Source organism: Coffea arabica, chromosome 2e (genome assembly GCF_036785885.1).
Source record: "Coffea arabica cultivar ET-39 chromosome 2e, Coffea Arabica ET-39 HiFi, whole genome shotgun sequence".
NCBI lineage: Eukaryota > Viridiplantae > Streptophyta > Magnoliopsida > Gentianales > Rubiaceae > Coffea > Coffea arabica.
Genome location: NC_092313.1, coordinates 30,014,069 through 30,033,941, shown reverse-complemented (window position 1 = coordinate 30,033,941; position 19,873 = coordinate 30,014,069). Strand labels below are relative to the sequence as shown.

At 37.3% G+C, this 19,873-nt stretch overlaps 3 protein-coding genes across 11 annotated transcripts; 2 read left to right on the top strand and 1 right to left on the bottom strand.

Annotated features, from left to right (window-relative positions):
* Positions 1–373: 373 nt before the first annotated feature.
* Positions 374–1,839, bottom strand: LOC113732351 (uncharacterized). Its single transcript, XM_072080304.1, has 3 exons — positions 1,105–1,839; positions 799–984; positions 374–710 (listed from the first exon to the last, which is right to left on the bottom strand). Exons 1-2 carry the CDS (start codon positions 1,493–1,495, stop codon positions 923–925), a joined length of 453 nt encoding a protein of 150 aa, XP_071936405.1. The 5' UTR covers positions 1,496–1,839; the 3' UTR covers positions 374–710; positions 799–922.
* On the top strand, positions 1,830–13,559 carry LOC113732349 (putative disease resistance RPP13-like protein 1). 9 transcript variants are annotated; one of them, XR_011840660.1, is made up of 5 exons: positions 1,830–1,970; positions 2,345–6,204; positions 6,499–6,571; positions 6,737–6,848; positions 13,445–13,559. XR_011840660.1 is itself a non-coding variant. In XM_027258059.2 (5 exons), exons 1-4 carry the CDS (start codon positions 1,902–1,904, stop codon positions 6,536–6,538), a joined length of 3,888 nt encoding a protein of 1,295 aa, XP_027113860.2. In that variant the 5' UTR covers positions 1,830–1,901; the 3' UTR covers positions 6,539–6,571; positions 6,737–7,071. The 9 variants fall into 9 exon arrangements, 7 of the variants coding, with proteins under 7 accessions (XP_027113860.2, XP_027113859.2, XP_071936400.1 ...); XR_011840659.1 differs by lacking the exon at positions 13,445–13,559 and adding an exon at positions 9,221–9,300; XM_027258059.2 differs by lacking the exon at positions 13,445–13,559 and having other exon boundaries at positions 2,345–2,614; positions 2,696–6,204; positions 6,737–7,071.
* Positions 12,987–17,459, top strand: LOC113732350 (putative disease resistance RPP13-like protein 1). Its single transcript, XM_072080302.1, has one exon. The coding sequence runs from the start codon at positions 13,406–13,408 to the stop codon at positions 17,276–17,278; it is 3,873 nt and encodes a 1,290-aa protein (XP_071936403.1). The 5' UTR covers positions 12,987–13,405; the 3' UTR covers positions 17,279–17,459.
* Positions 17,460–19,873: the final 2,414 nt, after the last annotated feature.

Here is a 19,873-nt window from a genome sequence, read left to right as displayed (position 1 = left end):
CCTTGGTTTGTAAAATGTTCATTTTTCTATAGCCTAAGGGTAGTAAAGGCACTAAAATAATCTCTCTCCTCAAACATGAATTTTTTAATGTTACTTTTGGTTAGAAGGGTGACAATGTTACCAAAATGTCAATTCGAGGGGTGCTAAGTGAGATTTTGAAAACATCAAGGAAGCTAAGTGATATTTCATGAATCCTCAAGGGAGGTTTCCGAAATTATCCCTTTTTTAAAACATTCACACGTTGTAACCTTCCAGAAATTATTGAAGGCAAGTATCCAATGGATGATTCATGAATAGTGTCTCAATAAGCAAACATTTTCTTGTAACCAATATCTACGACCAATAAATCACCACCGCTTCAATAGCTTCATCCTTTATCAATCTTGGCCACTTTATTAAAGTTGCATATAATAATAACAAGGGTTAACAATATAAAAGCCCCCTGTGGTATAGCCATTATACAGAAAAGCCCCCTGTGGTTTCATATCATACATATCGATACCCCATGGTTTGAATTATTCTGAAAAGTCGACGGAAATCGTCAAATGTACGGCGTTTGTATTAAACGCACTGGAAAGGCGTATGTTTCTTGCGAAAAATAGATTTCTATCACAGACTTTCACCTGATATGCCTATTTTACCCTTCATCTACCAAATTGCTAGTTGACCCAAAACCAAACATACACCAAAATAGCAGAAACACAAGCCATCTGTGCCAAGAAAACAAAACCAGATCAAAATCAGATTGAATAACGAGATACTAATAGGGATGATAGAGCTGCAGCGAAGGCTTCTTACATGGAGTCCTTGCCCTCTCTTTCTTTCCCCGTCCACCCATTACTCCAAAGCCTTCAATAAGCTCCGAAGTCCCATTATTTCTTTCACGATCTCGGCGACTGTAGAGTCCGTGATTGAAAAGCAACTAACGACCAGGGAGAGAAGGCAACTGAGGAACGAGAGGAGAGAGAGCAAGCCCGCTTACAACTGGAGAGAAGAGGTGGAGGAGAGGCTCGTCAAGAAACCCAAGAAACTCTAGGCTGAAACTAGTCATGTAACATTGCCAGCATTACTTGAGACAATATGCAAATGCACAGATAAACTTACCACCAGATGGTGAATTGCGCTTAGATCGCTTAAGCTTTTTGAGCTGGACCTGGGATTCCATAAAAAGCTTCATCCTTTGAATCTCCAAATCCTTGGCAAACTGCATTCTCTGCTTCTCCAACTCAACCATTTGCCTCTGTTTCGCCTCCTCTACTCTCTCATATATGTTTGCAAATCCCCCTATCGTCTCCGCCAACTTCCTATACCCTTTTGCCGCCACCTTCCCCGCGGCCCTCCTCCTCTTTTTCCTCCTCATCCCACCCGACCCCAGTCCAACCGCGGCAGCACTTGACGTATCAGACTCTTCCTCATCCTCATCCTCCTCCGCCACCGCCGTAGCAGCTGCTGCCATCGCCGAGAAGTTCCTTCGGAAAACCGCCTCCTCTCCCATCGCCACGCTTCTTGGACCGAAGAGCTCAATCTTGATAACCTCGCTTTGTTGGGTCCACAATGGTGGAGTCTCGGGTCAAGACACTGCTGACCGCCTGGCCCATGCCCTTGCCCGAAATTACTTCTGCAATTTTCACTGATATCATTAGGGTATTTTCGTCTTTTCACTCAGCTTTGTCTGTTATAATGATTTCCGTTGATTTTTCAGAATAATTCAAATCATGGGGTACCGACGCGTATGATATAAAATCACAGGGGACTTTTCTGTATGATAGTTATATCACAGGGGCTTTTATGTTGTTAACCCTAATAACAATGAATGATTAGTCAATTGCACGTCAACAAATAGATCAAATTGCATCTCCTTCGATAATTCACCAAAGCTAACAGTTAACCTTTCTGAAAGGATGACCCAAGCATTGCAGGTCACTACGAAAATGAAGGATGGAGATCAGATGAAAGAGAGCAATAAAGAGGCCGGTAGTTTTCTTTTGCTTTTCATCCTCATAAAACACCAATGATTACCTATGCATTTGTTAGTGAAACATACAAGGAATCTAAATAAAATGGGTGGATTCTTGGGAAATGAATAGTAGGTAAAAATTTCACTCATGAAACTAATTATAACTTCTATGTCCACATCCAAACAGATAAAGTAGTTACTGTTCCGCAACCATTTTGAATTATTAGTCCAAACACAGCCTGTAGTTTCCTATCTTTCAATCTTATCTCCCCTTTCAAGTTTTCAGACTTTTTGCTTGTTGCTTACCTACACAATATAATCTGGAGAAAAAAAAAAGAATAGTGAAAAATGGCACTGATAGAAGTCTTTCTTGGTGCAATCATCAAGGTGATATTTGACAAGCTTGCTTCTGTGGATTTGAAGAAATTTGCACGCTCAGAAGGCTTAGATACTCAGCTGAAACGATGGATCCAAGTGCTATCCCTGATTCAGGCAGTGCTTGATGATGCAGAGGACAAGCAGAATATGAGGATTGCTGTGAAGCACTGGCTAGATGATCTTCAGGATTTGGCATATGATATGGATGATGTGATCGACGAATTCTCCACTGAAGCTTGTCGAAGAAAGTTGATGGAAGCTCATGGCTCTACTAGCAAGGTAAGAAAGGCTAAAATCCCTTCCTGTTGTACAAATTTTTCTGTTAAAGATTATAAGTTCAACAGAAAAATGGCTCCCAAGGTGGATGAAATAACTAGAAGATTGGAGAGCATGAAAGAACAAATCAAAATCCTCCATTTGGCAGAGACTGTAGCAAAGAGGCCGAACAAAAATAGGGATAGATTGCCATCAACTTCCTTGGTGGAGTCTTATGTTTATGGTCGAGAGAATGACAAAGAAGAGCTGCTGAAATTGCTCCTTTCAAATGAATCGAGTGATGATCAAGTGGTTGTGATACCAATTGTTGGCATGGGAGGGGTTGGTAAAACAACTCTTGCTCAAATGGTGTACAATGATGACAGAGTCAACGAATTTTTCGATTCCAAGGCTTGGGCTTGTGTTTCAGATGATTTTGACATTGTTGGGGTAACAAAGACAATCCTTAAAGCAATCACACGAGGTGGCTGTGATTATGAGGATCTGAATATGGTTCAAGTGAAACTGAGTGAGGCCTTGACCAGGAAGAGGTTTCTAATTGTTTTAGATGATGTTTGGAATGAAAAATACGAGGACTGGGACATCCTGCGCCGCCCATTTCTAGTTGGTTCATCTGGGAGCAAGATAATTGTCACCACTCGGCATCATAGGGTGGCATCAGTAATGTCTTCCACTGCTGGATATAGTCTGAAGGAGTTGACAGATGATGAAAGCTTATGGTTACTGGCAAGACATGCACTAGGAAGGACAAATTTTGACAGGCACCCCAATCTAGAAGGCATTGGTAGGAGTATTGTAAGGAAATGTAAGAACTTGCCCTTGGCCGTGAAGACTCTTGGAGGGCTGTTGCGTGCTAGATCGACCCCAGATGAATGGACGGATATACTGAACAGTGAGATATGGGAAATAAAAGAGGATCAAAGTGATATTCTTCCAGCACTAAGATTAAGCTATTATCATCTTCCTGCCCATCTAAAACCGTGCTTTGCTTACTGCTCCATATTTCCCAAGGACTATGAGTTTGACAAATATGAGCTTGTATTGCTCTGGATGGCAGAGGGTTTTCTCGAGGAATCAAAAGCAAGTGATCTTATGGAGGACACAGGGGACAATTATTTTAAGGAGCTACTAATGAGGTCCTTCTTCCAGCAGTCAAGTTCCGCTAGTTCACGTTTTGTGATGCATGACCTTATTAACGATCTAGCTAGATATGTTGCTGGAGATTTTTGTTCCAGACTGACAGACGACTTGGAAGAGAACATCAAATGCACGATTCTTGACAAGGTTAGGTACACATCATTCACAAGTTCAATGTATGGAGCTTCACAAAAGTTTAAAACACTTCAGAAAGCAAAACATTTGCGGAGTTTCCTACCCGTTTCTGGCAAGTATGACGGCGACTTTTACATCGCTAAAAAGGTCATAACAGAACTTTTGCTGGAATTGCGATACCCAAGGGTGCTATCATTCAGTGGATATTCTATCTCTGATCTACCAAATTCCATTGGTGAATTAATACATCTAAGGTACCTGAATTTGTCTGGTACTTCGTTGAAAGTGTTGCCTGAATCATTGAGTAACCTTTGCAATTTACAAACACTACGTTTGCGCGACTGCTGGGGGCTGATTAACTTACCGGTGGGTATTAGAAAATTAATTAACCTGCGCCATCTTGAAAATTTCAATACTAGTCAATTGCATGAGATGCCTTCAGGGATTGATCAGTTGACGAGCTTGCAGACACTATCCAAAGTGGTTGTGAGCAAAAATGGTGGGTTCAGGCTGAATGACTTGGGGAACTTGTCCTTACTGGCAGGGTCACTCGCCATTTTGGAGTTGCAAAATGTTACGAATGTTCAAGAAGCACGGGATGCCAATTTGAAGAACAAGAGGGACCTTGATAACATAGTATTGGCATGGAATAGTGAATATGATGGTTCTCTGAGTAAAGTTCTTCAACAAGATTTGCTTGAGGCACTACGACCACACACAAACCTAACGAGTCTTGAAATTGAGTTCTATAAGGGAGACAAATTCTCTTCCTGGGTGGGGGATTCTTCATTTACTAAATTAGAAGAAGTAAGCCTCAGAGGTTGTACACACTGCAAGTGTTTACCATCACTCGGGCAATTGCCTGCGCTCAAGGATTTGAGCATTCAAACCATGCTTGAGGTGAAGGCAGTAGGTACGGAGCTATGTGGCAAAGATTGCTCTTGGGAATTTTCCTTTCCATTGCTTGAAAGTCTAACATTTGATGACATGCCAGAATGGGAGGAATGGACTTGCTTAAGTTCAGCAGGAGAGAACGAATGCCACTTCCCTCTGCTCCAAAAGCTCTGTATAAGTAGATGCCCAAAGTTGAAAAGCATTCCTGTTTTGCAGCTTCCTTCACTCTCTGAACTAAAGTTGCAAAAGTGCTCGGTGGGAATTGCAAAATGTTTATACAATTTGACCTCATTAAACAATTTGGATTTTCGGCAGATTATAGGGCTTGCATCCCTCGAGGATGCGTTCATGCAGTTCCCATCAGGCCTTGAAGATATCACATTACGTGAGTGCCATCAACTGAAGAATTTGTGGGGCTCAAGTAATACTGTAAACCTTGTGCAGCTAAAATCTTTAGTTGTTTCAGAATGTTCACAGCTTTCATCCTTGGAGGAGCTTGCTGTTTTACCCATGCTTAAATATCTTAAGATAGAAAGTTGCAGTGCTCTCCTGTCTTTGCCTACATTATCTGGTCTTAACACATTGGAAATAAGCAGTTGCTCAGCCCTCAGTTGCTTGCCAATGGACAAGTTGCTCCTCCCTCAGCTTAGGAATCTTGGGATCAGACATTGCCAGAAACTGAACCTTACTCCGGAGATTGTCATAGAGGACACTAGCACATCGATTGAGAGTCTGGAAATCGTTGGCTGCCCATGTCTGAATTTGAGAACAATGCTTGGTTCAGTCTACAGTTTTGCAAGTCTCCGGTTTTTGGATATTAGGGATTGTGATTATGATCTGGATCAATTGCCCACTCCAAGTTTGGAACGTCTTTCCTTGTGCAGATGCAAAAATGTTAGTTACTTGCCCAGTGGTTTGGGACGACTAAGATCTCTGTTGTTGTATTCTTGTTCAAGTCCTTTGTTATTTCCACAAGGAGATTTTCCTCCCACTCTGAAGTTTCTTGACATAGAGGCAGGAGAAAACTTACAGCTGAAGCCCCTGTCAGAATGGGGACTCAACAGACTCACGTTTCTTGAAAGGTTCTACATCCGTGGTGGATATCCAGGGCTGGAATCATTTTCTGGTAGTGGTGATGATGGATTGGCTTTGCTTCCTCCGACTCTTAGGTCCGTCGCCATTGGTGACTTGCGAAATCTGAAATCGCTCTCCACGTTCTTGCGAGGTCTTACAGCTCTTCGATATCTGCATATCTTTAACTGCCCCGAGCTTGGATCCCTACCAAAGGAATCGCTGCGTAATCCGCTTCAAACTCTAGTAATTAATAAATGCCCACTTCTTGAGAAAAGGTGTTTGATGGATAGAGGAGACTACTGGCCCATGATTGAAGACATTCCCTGTGTGGAAATACGCAGTGATGGCATCAAGTAAGCAGAGATTTAGATTTCTTACTGATTTTCACTTAAAATTATTGTCCAAAATTTTTTTTGTTGACTCCAACAAATTTCTTGAATGGAAAAGAAGTGTCGAAATTCAAATAGAGGAATCATATTACTTTTATGTGTCATGTGAAATTTATATTAGTAATTTCCTCCTTTAAAGCCCAGTAAATAATTTTTCTCACTTTTAACTAGCTTGAGAAGAAACTCAGATGTCAATCGTGCTTTGCTTACCATGTTAAATTGATTCTTTGACCTTTCAGCCTGTGTCTTTTTATGCAGATCGGGTTCGATGCACTTTTTTTCTTATCATTCTGATTAAGCTGTGTGCACTCTTTTCACTTAAGATGGTAAGGTAATATATTCGTGTTCCATGATTTCTTTGCATTAGCTTATCAAGTTGATATTTTTATTGCATTAGTTTATTTTTTTTTATTGCATTAGTTTATTGGGAGGGCACTTAGTTTATAGTTCGAATCCTGTACCTGTACCTGAACTTGGGTTTATTTTTCTTGTTCAGGTAAAATATTTGTTGGCACGTTGACGTAGGCTCAACTCGCTCGGCAAGCCTATGCGCCTAGAATGCAGATTGTATTTTGCTAAGTCCCTACCGTTCCTGCCTTGATGATATTGTAAGTCTCTTTGTTGGGCCTTATTCTGATTTGTAGAGATGGGTTTGGACGGATTTGATTAACATAATTGAATTGTGACTAACATCTTTAATATTTGCCACTTTACAAAAGGTTGTTACTCTTTTTAGAATAGACGTAGTCAGAATCATTTGAAATTTGGAGTTCAAAGTTCTATATGTTGTAAACTATTCTAATTTAGAAGAATCTTTAAAAATTTTTAGAATCTTTAATTTAATTTCTATCTTCACCTTGTCATGACTCAACATTTGAGAAATTACATGAGGAGGGCGTTTATTTAAAAGATTGAAGGTTTAGTCAAGCGCCTAACCGACTTGTTGCATTAAGATATAAGGTTTAGAACAAGTGAATCTTGTCTTCTTCCTTAGTATGGTTAATTAGTTCATAAATTCTCTGTTTCGATCATTTGGTTATCAAAACTTGCTAAAATACTTACCTCAAATACTTACACAATTACGGAAAACCTACAAGATCGAATGTCACCTTTCACAAGGAAAATTCTGTCGTTTTCTGTCCATATCTGTGTACGTAATACAATGTTTAATAGATGTGTAACTTCAGGATGCAAAAAATTAAAAATCATGACTCAAAGGAGAAAAGTAAAAATAGCTGATAACTCTACGGAGGTAAAAGTAAAATAGTTGATCAATCATTTATGATAAATATTATTTAGACTAACTTACCCATATGTGTTTTGGAACTAACTTGGGCGAGATTACTTTGGGATGGATTTAGATTGATCCCGCTCAATACCCAAATCTATTTTCTACATATATTTTTTTCCTTTAATTCATTTTTTATTTTTTATATAACTTTAATATTTTTGATTTATTAAATTTCTTTTAGTTTTATTAAATAAACATGCAAGTGCTTTATACTCAGGATTCCCACCAAAAATTGGATTAACAAATAAAGGAACAGATAGATATACAACCATATTCCAACATATATCAAGATGGCCAAGGCACTTAGGGTGTTGAATATTTATCCTCATCATTGTCCAAGGATGACTGGTCTAAACTGACTGAAATGCTGGAAATTCTTGTGGATAATGACTAGGAAGACTGCTAGATTATATTCGCTGGTATGACTATAAAAATTGTTAAAGATAATTTTTGAATCTAAGACTCTATTTGGATTGGCTATTTTTTCAAAAAATAAGTTTTTCAAATACAATGTTACAGTAATATACAATAACTTAAAAAACATCCCATCCATATTAGTATATCAAATATTTCAAAAAAATTTTATAGTAAAATTTTTTCATATACACTGCTACAATAAAATATTTCGAAAATACCTCCAAAAACAGCTAATCCAAATGGAGCCCTTGCTATTTAAGCCCAATGGGTACCCAAGTATTTCCCAAAATTTTCCATCAATTAATGGGTACAATTGAAATTTGTTCCATTTTAAACCCAATATCAAATTCCAGTACCCATCCCGTCCAAAGTCCCCATGGACATGGGTAACCCAATGGGATTTGGGATAAATTGCCACCTCTAATAAATATGAGAGTGGGACTTAATAGGAGGGAGGGCGTAAGAGGATTGGAGCTCATGACCTCTAATTTTGGGATCTTGATCTTAATCACTAGATCAAGATATTCCCCAACTGGTATAGCCAACCTTCTAAATATACTACGTACAATTGCCATTTTTCCTTATTTGCAACTTTAACATTTACTTGGAGCTTATTCTCAACTACGTTTGAGTAGTTTTGGAATTCAAATATGAAATAATTTCAAAACTTTGTTTGAAACAATGAAAAATCATCCTTGTTTTCAATGTTTTGAGAAGTTAAAAGCTGTTTTGAGAAACAATAAAAAATAATAGTTTTACTTTCACAAAGATATTTATAATTTGTTTTAAGTAGTTCAAAAGACTCTTACTAGCATCTTCTGCAAGAGAAGCTTCCCAAAAAGCCAAAATTTAGTATTTTTAAAGTTAAAAAAGCCAAAATTATGTATCCCTAAAGTTAAATCTACATCCTTTCATTTTAAATCCATACTTTATATATGGCATATTTTATCAATGTTCAAAAGGGGGGGGTTTCATTTAGTCCCTCTCTTCCCCGCAACTTCATCTTTCTTAGTGTAAATTACTAATAAGCCTATTGTGGTTCAATATATTGTTACATGACTCTCCTAAGGTTTTAACATATTCATAATTTCATAATATTCCTCTGTAATTTTATGTAGAGTAAAAAATAAATGAAAATGCTATCGAATAATGTTAGACATGCTGTAAAAATACGTGTGATAAAATCATAATATTTGTTTACCTTTCATATGATTTAGTGAAATATATATTTTACTCTTTCGTAGTTTTTATATTTATCTACATAATTTACAGGGGATTATATGCAAAAACTTCAGAAGAAGCCCCACTCCTAGGGATGGCAATGGGGGCGGGTGCCCGCGGGTGCCCGCCCCGCGGGGGACTCTTGGGGCGGGGGTTGGGGCGGGGGCGGGGGGGAATTTTTTCCCCCCGTTTAGTAACGGGGCGGGGGACGGGGGAGTATACCCCCGCCCCATCCCCCGCCCCGCCCCCCGCAAAAGAAAAAGTGTATATATATAAATATATATAATTATATATAATATATAATTTAATTAGTTATAAACTTATGATAATAATACTATTAGTTAGATGTATTATATAATGTATATTAGTGTATGTAATATAATTGATATTATCAATGATACGAATAATTAGACATGTCTACTAGAGGTGGCAAAATGGGCGGGATGGGCGGGATTTGCTTGGGTTTAAGATGGAACCGAGTCATATGGGTTTGGGCCCAACCTTACCCATATATGTTTTGGGACTAACTTGGGCGGGATCACTTTGGGATGGGTTTAGATTGATCTCGCCCAATACCCAAATCTATTTTATACATATTTTTTTCCTTTAATTTATTTTTATTTTTTATATAATTTTAATATTTTTGATTTATTAAATTTCTTTTAGTTTTATTAAATAAACATGCAAGTGCTTTATACTCAGGATTATCACCAAAAATTGGATTAACAAATAAAGGAAAAGATAGATATACAATCATGACTATAAAAATTGTTAAAGATAATTTTTGAATCTAAAACTCCGTTTGGATTGGTTATTTTTTCAAAAAATAAGTTTTTCAAATACAATGTTACAGTAATATACAATAACTAAAAAAACATCCCATCCATATTAGTATATCAAATATTTCAAAAAAAGTTTATAGTAAAATTTTTCATATACACTACTACAATAAAATATTTCAAAAACACCCCCCAAAAATAGTTAATCCAAACGGAGCCCTTGCTATTTGAGCCCAATGGGTACCCAAGCATTTTCCAAAATTTCCCATCAATTAATGGGTACAATTGGGATTTGTCCCATTTTAAACCCAATATCAAATTCCAATACCCATCCCGCCCAAAGTCTCAATGGGCATGGGTAACCAATTGGGACTTGGGACAAATTGCCACCTCTAATGTCTACTAATAGAATTTATTAATTAGTTATACTAAATTTACTAATACATTTATACTAAATTTCTAATTACACTTAATAGAATAACACTTTTTTCTCAAAAAAAAAGCACAAACACAATAATGAATTAGTGATTGTATTTGTACCAAAAGTGAAAACTTGACTATTTTAGTTGTATTTATTTCATCATATTGGATTGTATTCAAATAACTTTTGTTTGATTGTTTTTATGAGTTTCAATTGTAAAATTACAATGAATAATAACTTGATGAAGTGTTGATATTTTAGTACTTGATTATTTATTAAAATTTAACTATAATAAAATTTTATTAATCCCGCAGGAAAAATTTTATTAACCCCACGGGGGCACCCGCGGGGGAAGCGGGGCGGGGCGGGGGGAGTGGGAGGCGGGGGACGGGGCGGGGGACGGGGGGAGTGGGAGGCGGGGGACGGGGCGGGGGACGGGGGGAATTAATAGGCAACGGGGCGGGGGCGGGGGAGGGGTCCCCGTTGCCATCCCTACCCACTCCATGTACCAAAACAAATTAACGCGTTAATGTATGGCCCTTGCTTGACTTATAGGGTTTGGCTCTCAGCAAAGTCAAGTCAACTTCCAATATAATTTGATATTGGAAGCGCGGTTTGGCTGGGCAAGAATTGGCCGATTGGGACTGCAAAGATTATCCAATGGGTTCTTTGAGGGGCTGCTGTGTTAGAAGTCTCATTTGTATGCATAAGGCTCCTAAAAACCCAAAATTATGTATTCCTCAAGTTAAATCTACATCCTTTCATTTTAAATCCATATTTTGTACATGGCATATATTGTCAATGTTCAGAAGCGTGGTTTGATTAGTTTTCCTCTGCCTCCCCACCCCCAACCGCCCCCCCGGAAACACACACACACAACCACACACACACCAAAACCCACCCCAACTCTGCAGGTAACTTCAATTTTCTTAGCATAAATTACTTATAACCTAATTGTGATTTTCTCCTTGTAATATTTTACATTTATCCACATAATCATTCAAGAGTTATATACATGAGTAGTTATTAGTAATTATCATAGAAGTTATTAGTAATTTACCCATTTCTTAAGGCTGTTTCTTCATTTGTTCAACAAGTCTCAGAAGACCCAACCAAAAGATGTATTCAAACAAATTAACACGCTAATTTCGATTGATAATATTATGACCCTTGCTTACCTTTTAGGATTAAGATTTAAGCTCTTAGTCAAGTCAAGTCAACTTCCTATACACTTTGGTTTTTTTTTTTTTTTTTTTGAGAAGAATAGGTATATAATTTGATATTTCTCTGAGAAGAATAGTTATCCTTTTTTTGTTTGGGTCCAAAAGAAGGGTTTTGGTTAGAAGCTTTATCCTTTTATTTAATTTATCTTATTTTACAATTCATTGGTAAAAGGAATAGACAAATGCATTCAATTAAAGAAAATGCAAACTTCACATCCTTAATTAATCACCTTTCCTGTTTACTAATCAATGGTTACTTCACATCCTTACTTCAAAAAATTTTAAGACGTTAAGATATATTTTTGTCCAAATTGATGAAAAAAACATTTTGGAAGTAGCAAAAGGAGAAACTGTAACTAATAAAATGAGATGGAGAGAATATTAATTTTGCTAATTCAGATGGGACTTTCACAATGTTTCTAAATTTCTTTCTTTATAAATATATCACAAACTTTATAAATATATCCGTCCTTTTGTATAGGTGGGAGATTTGAAACCCTCGCCTGCTCTTGAAGTCCAGGATTTCTAGGAAACTTCTTCTAACGGGTGCAATTGCACCCGTTTAGTTCAGACTTCAGAGGTGATAGTCTCCTCTGAATTTCGACAGCTCAAATAATGGCCCCATTGGACGTATACTATTGGAGTAATTGTAGGATATTGCCCTTTGGCATATAAAATAACAAGGAGGAAATCGTTTAAAACGTTTTTCACATCTCGCTAAATGAATTTTTTCATTCCTCGCATAGCCCACATATGGTTGGGGAGAGGGGAGAAAGAAGGAAGAGGGATGGGTTGAGTGGTTTGAGAAGAGGGAATGTAATTAAGAGATTTGGGTTCATTTTTTTAAGGGCAAAAATGTTAAATCCCATTTATAGTTAAACAAATGACCAGATCTATATTCAGTTTTTCTTTAAAAATAGGATTTGATCTAAAATATATTCAATTTTTTCAAAAAAGTGAGATGTGACATAATATATATTATCAATAAAAAAATGAAATCTAATTTTTTTTATACATAAAAAATAACTATATATGAGCCACGTAGTGATTTTAGACTAAAAAGTAGTTAGAAACTTTGGTTGGGACCAAATTTTGCTGACCTGAATTTATAAGGTACATAAAGTTAATATTTTGAAAGTGAAGGGCGAAAAAAAGTATTGTACAAAATGTGAACGGCGTTTTGAATAATTTTTTTTTAAAAAATTAGAATTATGGAAACAACATATACCAGCTACTTATGTGGTTTGATGTTATAGTTATTTAATTGATTTTGTGCCATAAAATACAACCAAATTACACTAATTAACGTTAAACAACTAAGGAAAATGGTCAAATTTAGACCAGGTACAATTGAATTTTGTTGCAATTGTCTAGTTATTATACTTTTTACATAATATAGTGTACTCTTATACAATTTTGTGGTACTTAAAATTTTATTCGTGTTATGCATAAATACAAGTGCATTTGTAAATGTACACTATGTTGTAAATGAAGTACAACAACTACACGTAAGAGCACCAATCATTCTATGTCAAAAGTACCTCCCTCCCGTAAACTTTAATGATTGATGATATAATATAGTGCTACAGAAAAGAAAAATAAATCTACTAGTACTACATAAGAAATGAAGACGCGTGCTTTGGAAACTTTTTTCTTGCCAGTTGAAATATTTTGGTGCTGATCAATTTTCCCGTGAAGAATCTGTAGTTTCCCATCTTTCAGTCTTATCTCCCCTTTCAAGTTTTCAGACTTTTTGCTCGTTGCTTACCTACACAATATAATCCGGAGAAAAAAAAAAAAAGAAGAGTGAAAAATGGCACTGATAGAAGTCTTTCTTGGTGCAATCATCAAGGTGGTATTTGACAAGCTTGCTTCTGTCGATTTGAAGAAATTTGCACGCTCAGAAGGCTTAGATACTCAGCTGAAACGATGGATCCAAGTGCTATCCCTGATTCAGGCAGTGCTTGATGATGCAGAGGACAAGCAGAATATGAGGATTGCTGTGAAGCACTGGCTAGATGATCATCAGGATTTGGCATATGATATGGATGATGTGATCGACGAATTCTCCACAGAAGCTTGTCGAAGAAAGTTGATGGAAGCTCAAGGCTCTACTAGCAAGGTAAGAAAGGTTAAAATCCCTTCCTGTTGTACAAGTTTTTCTGTTAAAGATTATAAGTTCAACAGAAAAATGACTCCCAAGGTGGATGAAATAACTAGAAGATTGGAGAGCCTGAAAGAACAAATCAAAATCCTCCATTTGGTAGAGACTGTAGCAAAGAGGCCGAACAAAACTAGGGATAGATTGCCATCAACTTCCTTAGTGGAGTCTTATGTTTATGGTCGAGAGAATGACAAAGAAGAGCTGCTGAAATTGCTCCTTTCAAATGAATCGAGCGATGATCAAGTGGTTGTGATACCAATTGTTGGCATGGGAGGGGTTGGTAAAACAACTCTTGCTCAAATGGTGTACAATGATGACAGAGTCAACGAATTTTTCGATTCCAAGGCTTGGGCTTGTGTTTCAGATGATTTTGACATTTTTGGGGTAACAAAGACAATCCTCAGAGCAATCACATCAGGTGGCTGTGATTATGAGGATCTGAATATGGTTCAAGTGAAACTGAGTGAGGCCTTGACCAGGAAGAGGTTTCTAATTGTTTTAGATGATGTTTGGAATGAAAAATATGAGGACTGGGACATCCTGCGCCGCCCATTTCTAGTTGGTTCATCTGGGAGCAAGATAATTGTCACCACTCGGCATCATAGGGTGGCATCAGTAATGTCTTCCACTGCTGGATATAGTCTGAAGGAGTTGACAGATGATGAAAGCTTATGCTTACTGGCAAGACATGCACTGGGAAGGACAAATTTTGACAGGTACCCCAATCTAGAAGGCATTGGTAGGAGTATTGTAAGGAAATGTAAGAACTTGCCCCTGGCCGTGAAGACTCTTGGAGGGCTGTTGCGTGCTAGATCGACCCCAGATGAATGGACGGATATACTGAACAGTGAGATATGGGAAATAAAAGAGGATCAAAGTGATATTCTTCCAGCACTGAGATTAAGCTATTATCATCTTCCTGCCCATCTAAAACCGTGCTTTGCTTACTGCTCCATATTTCCCAAGGACTATGAGTTTGACAAATATGAGCTAGTATTGCTCTGGATGGCAGAGGGTTTTCTCGAGGAATCAAAAGCAAGTGATCTTATGGAGGACATAGGGGACAATTATTTTAAGGAGCTACTAATGAGGTCCTTCTTCCAGCAGTCAAGTTCCAATAGTTCACGTTTTGTGATGCATGACCTTATTAACGATCTAGCCAGATATGTTGCCGGAGATTTTTGTTCAAGACTGACAGACGACTTGGAAGAGAACATCAAATGCACGATCCTTGACAAGGTTAGGTACGCATCATTCACAAGTTCATGGTATGAAGCTTCACAAAAGTTTAAAACTCTTCAGAAAGCAAAACATTTGCGGAGTTTCCTACCATTGCCCATTTTTGCCGAGGATGGCAGCGACGAGTTTTACATCGCTAAAAAGGTCATAGCAGAACTTTTGCCGGAATTGCGATACTCAAGGGTGCTATCATTCGGTGGCTATGCTATCTCTGAACTTCCAGATTCCATCAGTGAATTAATACATCTAAGGTACCTGAATTTGTCTGGTACTCGGTTGAAATTGTTGCCTGAATCAATGAGTAATCTTTGCAATTTACAAACACTACGTTTGGGCAACTGCAGGGAGCTGATTAACTTACCAGTAGGTATTAGAAAATTAATTAACCTGCGCCATCTTGAAAATTCCAATACTAGTCAATTGCATGAGATGCCTTCAGGGATTGATCAGTTGACGAGCTTGCAGACACTATCCAAAGTGGTTGTGAGCAAACATGGTGCGTTCAGGCTGAAAGACTTGGGGAACTTGTCCTTACTGGCAGGGTCACTCGCCATTTTGGAGTTGCAAAATGTTACGAATGTTCAAGAAGCACGGGATGCCAATTTGAAGGACAAGAGGGACCTTGATAAAATAGTATTGGCATGGAATAGTGAATATGATGATTCTCTGAGTAAAGTTCTTCAACAAGATTTGCTTGAGGCGCTACGACCACACACAAACCTAACGAGTCTTGAAATTGAGTTCTATAAGGGAGACAAATTCTCCTCCTGGGTGGGGGATTATTCATTTACTAAATTAGTAAAAGTAAGCCTTAGAGGTTGTACACACTGCAAGTGTTTACCATCACTCGGGCAATTGCCTGCGCTCAAGGATTTGAGCATTCAAAGCATGCTTGAGGTGAAGGCAGTAGGTACCGAGTTATGTGGCAAAGATTGCTCTTGGGAATTTTCCTTTCCATCGCTCGAAAGTCTAACATTTGATGACATGCCAGAATGGGAGGAATGGACTTGCTTAAGTTCAGCAGGAGAGAACGAATGCCACTTCCCTCTGCTCCGAAAGCTCTGTATAAGTAGATGCCCAAAGTTGAAAAGCATTCCTGTTTTGCATCTTCCTTCACTTTCTGAACTAAAGTTAGATGAGTGCTCGGTGGGAATTGCAAAATGTTTTTACAATTTGACCTCATTAAACAAATTGGAGTTTTGGCAGATTATAGGCCTTGCATCCCTCGAGGATGTGTTCATGCAGTTTCCATCAGGCCTTGAAGATATCGCATTACGCAGCTGCCATCAACTGAAGAATTTGTGGGGCTCAAGTACTACACGTGTCTTACCTATGCTTAAATATCTTACGATAGAAAGTTGCAGTGCTCTCCAGTCTTTGCCTACATTATCTGGTCTTAACAGATTGCGAATAAGCTTTTGCTCTGCCCTCAGTTGCTTGCCAATGGACAAGTTGCTCCTCCCTCAGCTTAGGCATCTTGAGATCTTTGATTGCCATAAACTGAACCTTACTCCGGAGATTGTCATAGAGGACACCAGCACATCGATTGAGGGACTGCAAATCTTTGGCTGCCCATGTCTGAATTTGAGAACAATGCTTGGTTCAGTCTACAGTTTTGCAAGTCTCCGGTCTTTGGATATTAGGGATTGTGATTATCATCTGGATCAATTGCCCACTCCAAATTTGGAACGTCTTTACTTGTGCAGATGCAAAAATGTTAGTTACTTGCCCAGTGGGTTGGGAAGACTAAGATCTCTGCAGTTGTCTTTTTGTTCAAGTCCTTTGTTATTTCCACAGGGAGATTTTCCTCCCAGTCTGGAGGGTCTTTACATAGAGGGAGGAGAAAACTTACAGCTGAAGCCACTGTCAGAATGGGGACTCAACAGACTCACGTCTCTTGAAAGGTTCCGCATCCGCGGTGGATATCCAGAGCTGGAATCATTTTCTGGTAGCGGTGATGATGGATTCGCTTTGCTTCCTCCAACTCTCAGGTCCGTCGACATTGGTGACTTACCAAATCTGAAATCGCTCTCCACGCTCTTGCGAGGTCTTACAGCTCTTAAAGGTCTGCGTATCTTTGGCTGCCCCAAGCTTGGATCCCTACCAAAGGAATCGCTGCGTAATCAGCTTAAACTTCTCAGAATTGATACATGCCCACTTCTCGAGAAAAGGTGTTTGATGGATAGAGACTACTGGCGCGTGATTGAAGACATTCCCTGTGTGGGAATAGGCAGTGATCTACAGCGGGTATATACGTGTCTATGTATATATTTTTCTTTTTAGTTTTTGCAACAGGTTTACATATGTGTGTGTATATATATACATATATATACATGTACACACATATGTATGTATATGTATATATATAATCATTAATTAACAACAGGTTTCTTTCTTTCTTTTCCTCTTTGTTATTAAAATTTGGGTTATTATAATAAAATTGAGCTTTTAAATATTTGCTATATATGTTGGCTTCTAAACTTATTTGACGAGTTGGGAATTTTTAAATTGGGCTTTCTGATCCATAAGTTCAATTACAGAAGAAACAAAATGTCCACTGTTTGAACATAAGCCTACATGCATGGGCCCAGAAAGTTTCTTTTTTCCATTAACCACCCCATTCGCCCCACTAGTTACATTAGCCCCAAAATAATAATCCCAAAAGAATTTCAGATGGCCCTTTTCAGATGGCCCAAATGATATTGGATCCCAAAAACAAAAAACAATTCTAAAAGGCCACTAGAACTTGGACCAGTCCAACAAAAACAACCCAAGAGTTTGCTAGAGTCCCTCAGCCCAATTAACTAATTAAATGATCCAATTAATTGAAACCACAAGGGCCACAGCAGCATCAACAAGACAACAACTGAATTTGGTCTTGATCAGGTCATTATCATCATTACCCCGAAGGTTATACTGGATAGATTTGGTTTTTAAAAATTTAATGCTTAAAATTGTATCATACCATCTCATCAAGTGGTATGGCTAGGGGTGTGCAAAATCGAAAAATTTCGATTTACCTACTGAATTCGAATTGAATTCAGAATTTTTGAAATCGGTAATTCGAAATTCGGCATTGAAATCTGAATTTTCGATTTCGAATTATGCGAATTTGGTTCAAATTTGGTAATGGAGCTTTTGAAATCGGAAATCAAAATCAGAATTTTTTATTTCAATTTCATTTTATAATATATATATTAATATTTATTTATTTATTTATATAATACTATATATTTTTATTTCAATTCCGTTTTATAATATGTATATTAATACATATTTATATATATAATAATATTTTTCTATATAATAATATTTTTATAATATATGTAATATAAAATTTATATTATATAGCAATACATCTAACAAAAAAGAAAAAAAAGGGAAAAAAGGTTTCTGAATTCCGAATTTAATTCGGAATCGAAATCGAAATTGGAACTAGTTAATTTGAAATCAAAATCGGTCGGTAATTCCTATGCCAAAATTTCGAAAAATGCCGAATTCAAACTTCCAAATTACCGAATTCGAATTCGTTGCACACCCCTAGGTATGACACAATTTAAATCACTGAATTTTTTTGAAATCGGATTTACCCAAATTTTGATTCACCAGCAGTGGCGCAGCTTCAACTTATTTCCCAACTCATAAGTCGGATGACTAAACACAACTGTTAAATATTTGTCTTTTAATTTTGTACAAATGGCCTGGCTCCAAGTGAAATTGCGTGCCATGAAATTCCATTTCTCCAGACAAATAATTCTAGAAATTATAAAGTCCTAAAGGAAATTATCAATTAAGTCGAAACGAATATTTAGAGATACAAAATCTACACCCATGCGCCAGATCTAGACATAGGGCTTCTAAGGAAAAAATTAAAACCTGAAAAGCTAATATCGTAGAAATATTCTTAACAAAAGTTCATAGTCTTACGTGGTTATAGCCGAAAGGATGTTGAATTCTTGTCCCCTTTTATGCCTCTTTCGTTGATCTCCTCTCCATTCCAAACACAAGCTCATACGATTGCAGCGGCAGATTTGTGACCATTGACCAATCTATATATATATGTGTGTGTACTCTATAAGTTATAGAGTACACACACATAACAGTCTCTTGGGTGATTTACCTTTTAGTCCTTACTCAATATCTATAACAGTCTATATAAATTATATTCAATAAACATGGGTGAATTAAAGGACTCCTACACTTTTAGTTCCCGTCTCCTGTCAAACCAAAAATTTTTAATTATAAATGTTAACGTATCAAATAATGGCCGAATCTTTCCACTCACTAATTGCATCATGAGAAGGAGTTGAACTAAATTTGGAAGACAAGCTATTGTTTTAAAACATAGGTGATTGAAACTAGAAGTCAAATTACATAGGCAGTTTGAAGTCCATTACGATCCCAGTATTGAAAAAGGGAACTTTAAAAATGTCAATATATCAAATAGTGAACTAAACTTTGACTCTATTAAGTCAGACAAGGAATCATTTTATAACATAGATTATTTAAACTAGAAGTCAAATTACTTAGAGAGTTTGGAGTCTATTAAGATCCGAGCAAACATCATTGAAATAGAGAACTTAAAAAAAAAAAATCTGGCTGCAATGCTGGATGAAGACTCATCACTGATGGATTGGTCAGAATACCACAATTATATCTAGAGTGAAAACTTGTATGATTCAAAACCTCTCTACTGTTGTTCCTTGAATACTTTAATGTTGTATTTTAATCTATTGATTATATTCATGACTGAATAGTTTGATTGGCACCTTGGTTAAATGCGTATTACTTGTTTATGAATTTTGAACCTTTTGATTTGAGAATTGGACTCTGTTTTTCTTCCTTCTTCATACACTTGCTTTGACATAATAATGAGAT

Bases quoted from the DNA above. Each gene is read 5' to 3' on its own strand.
- LOC113732351 (XM_072080304.1), bottom strand. From the start codon at position 1,495: ATGGGAGAGGAGGCGGTTTTCCGAAGGAACTTCTCGGCGATGGCAGCA. The intron at 985-1,104 runs GTAAGTTTATCT...TCTTCTCTCCAG, and splicing joins GCGCAATTCACCATCTGGTG to TTGTAAGCGGGCTTGCTCTC.
- LOC113732349 (XM_027258058.2), top strand. From the start codon at position 1,902: ATGACCCAAGCATTGCAGGTCACTACGAAAATGAAGGATGGAGATCAG. The intron at 1,971-2,344 runs GCCGGTAGTTTT...GCAATCATCAAG, and splicing joins TGAAAGAGAGCAATAAAGAG to GTGATATTTGACAAGCTTGC. The intron at 6,205-6,498 runs GTAAGCAGAGAT...CTTTTTATGCAG, and splicing joins ATACGCAGTGATGGCATCAA to ATCGGGTTCGATGCACTTTT.
- LOC113732350 (XM_072080302.1), top strand. From the start codon at position 13,406: ATGGCACTGATAGAAGTCTTTCTTGGTGCAATCATCAAGGTGGTATTT.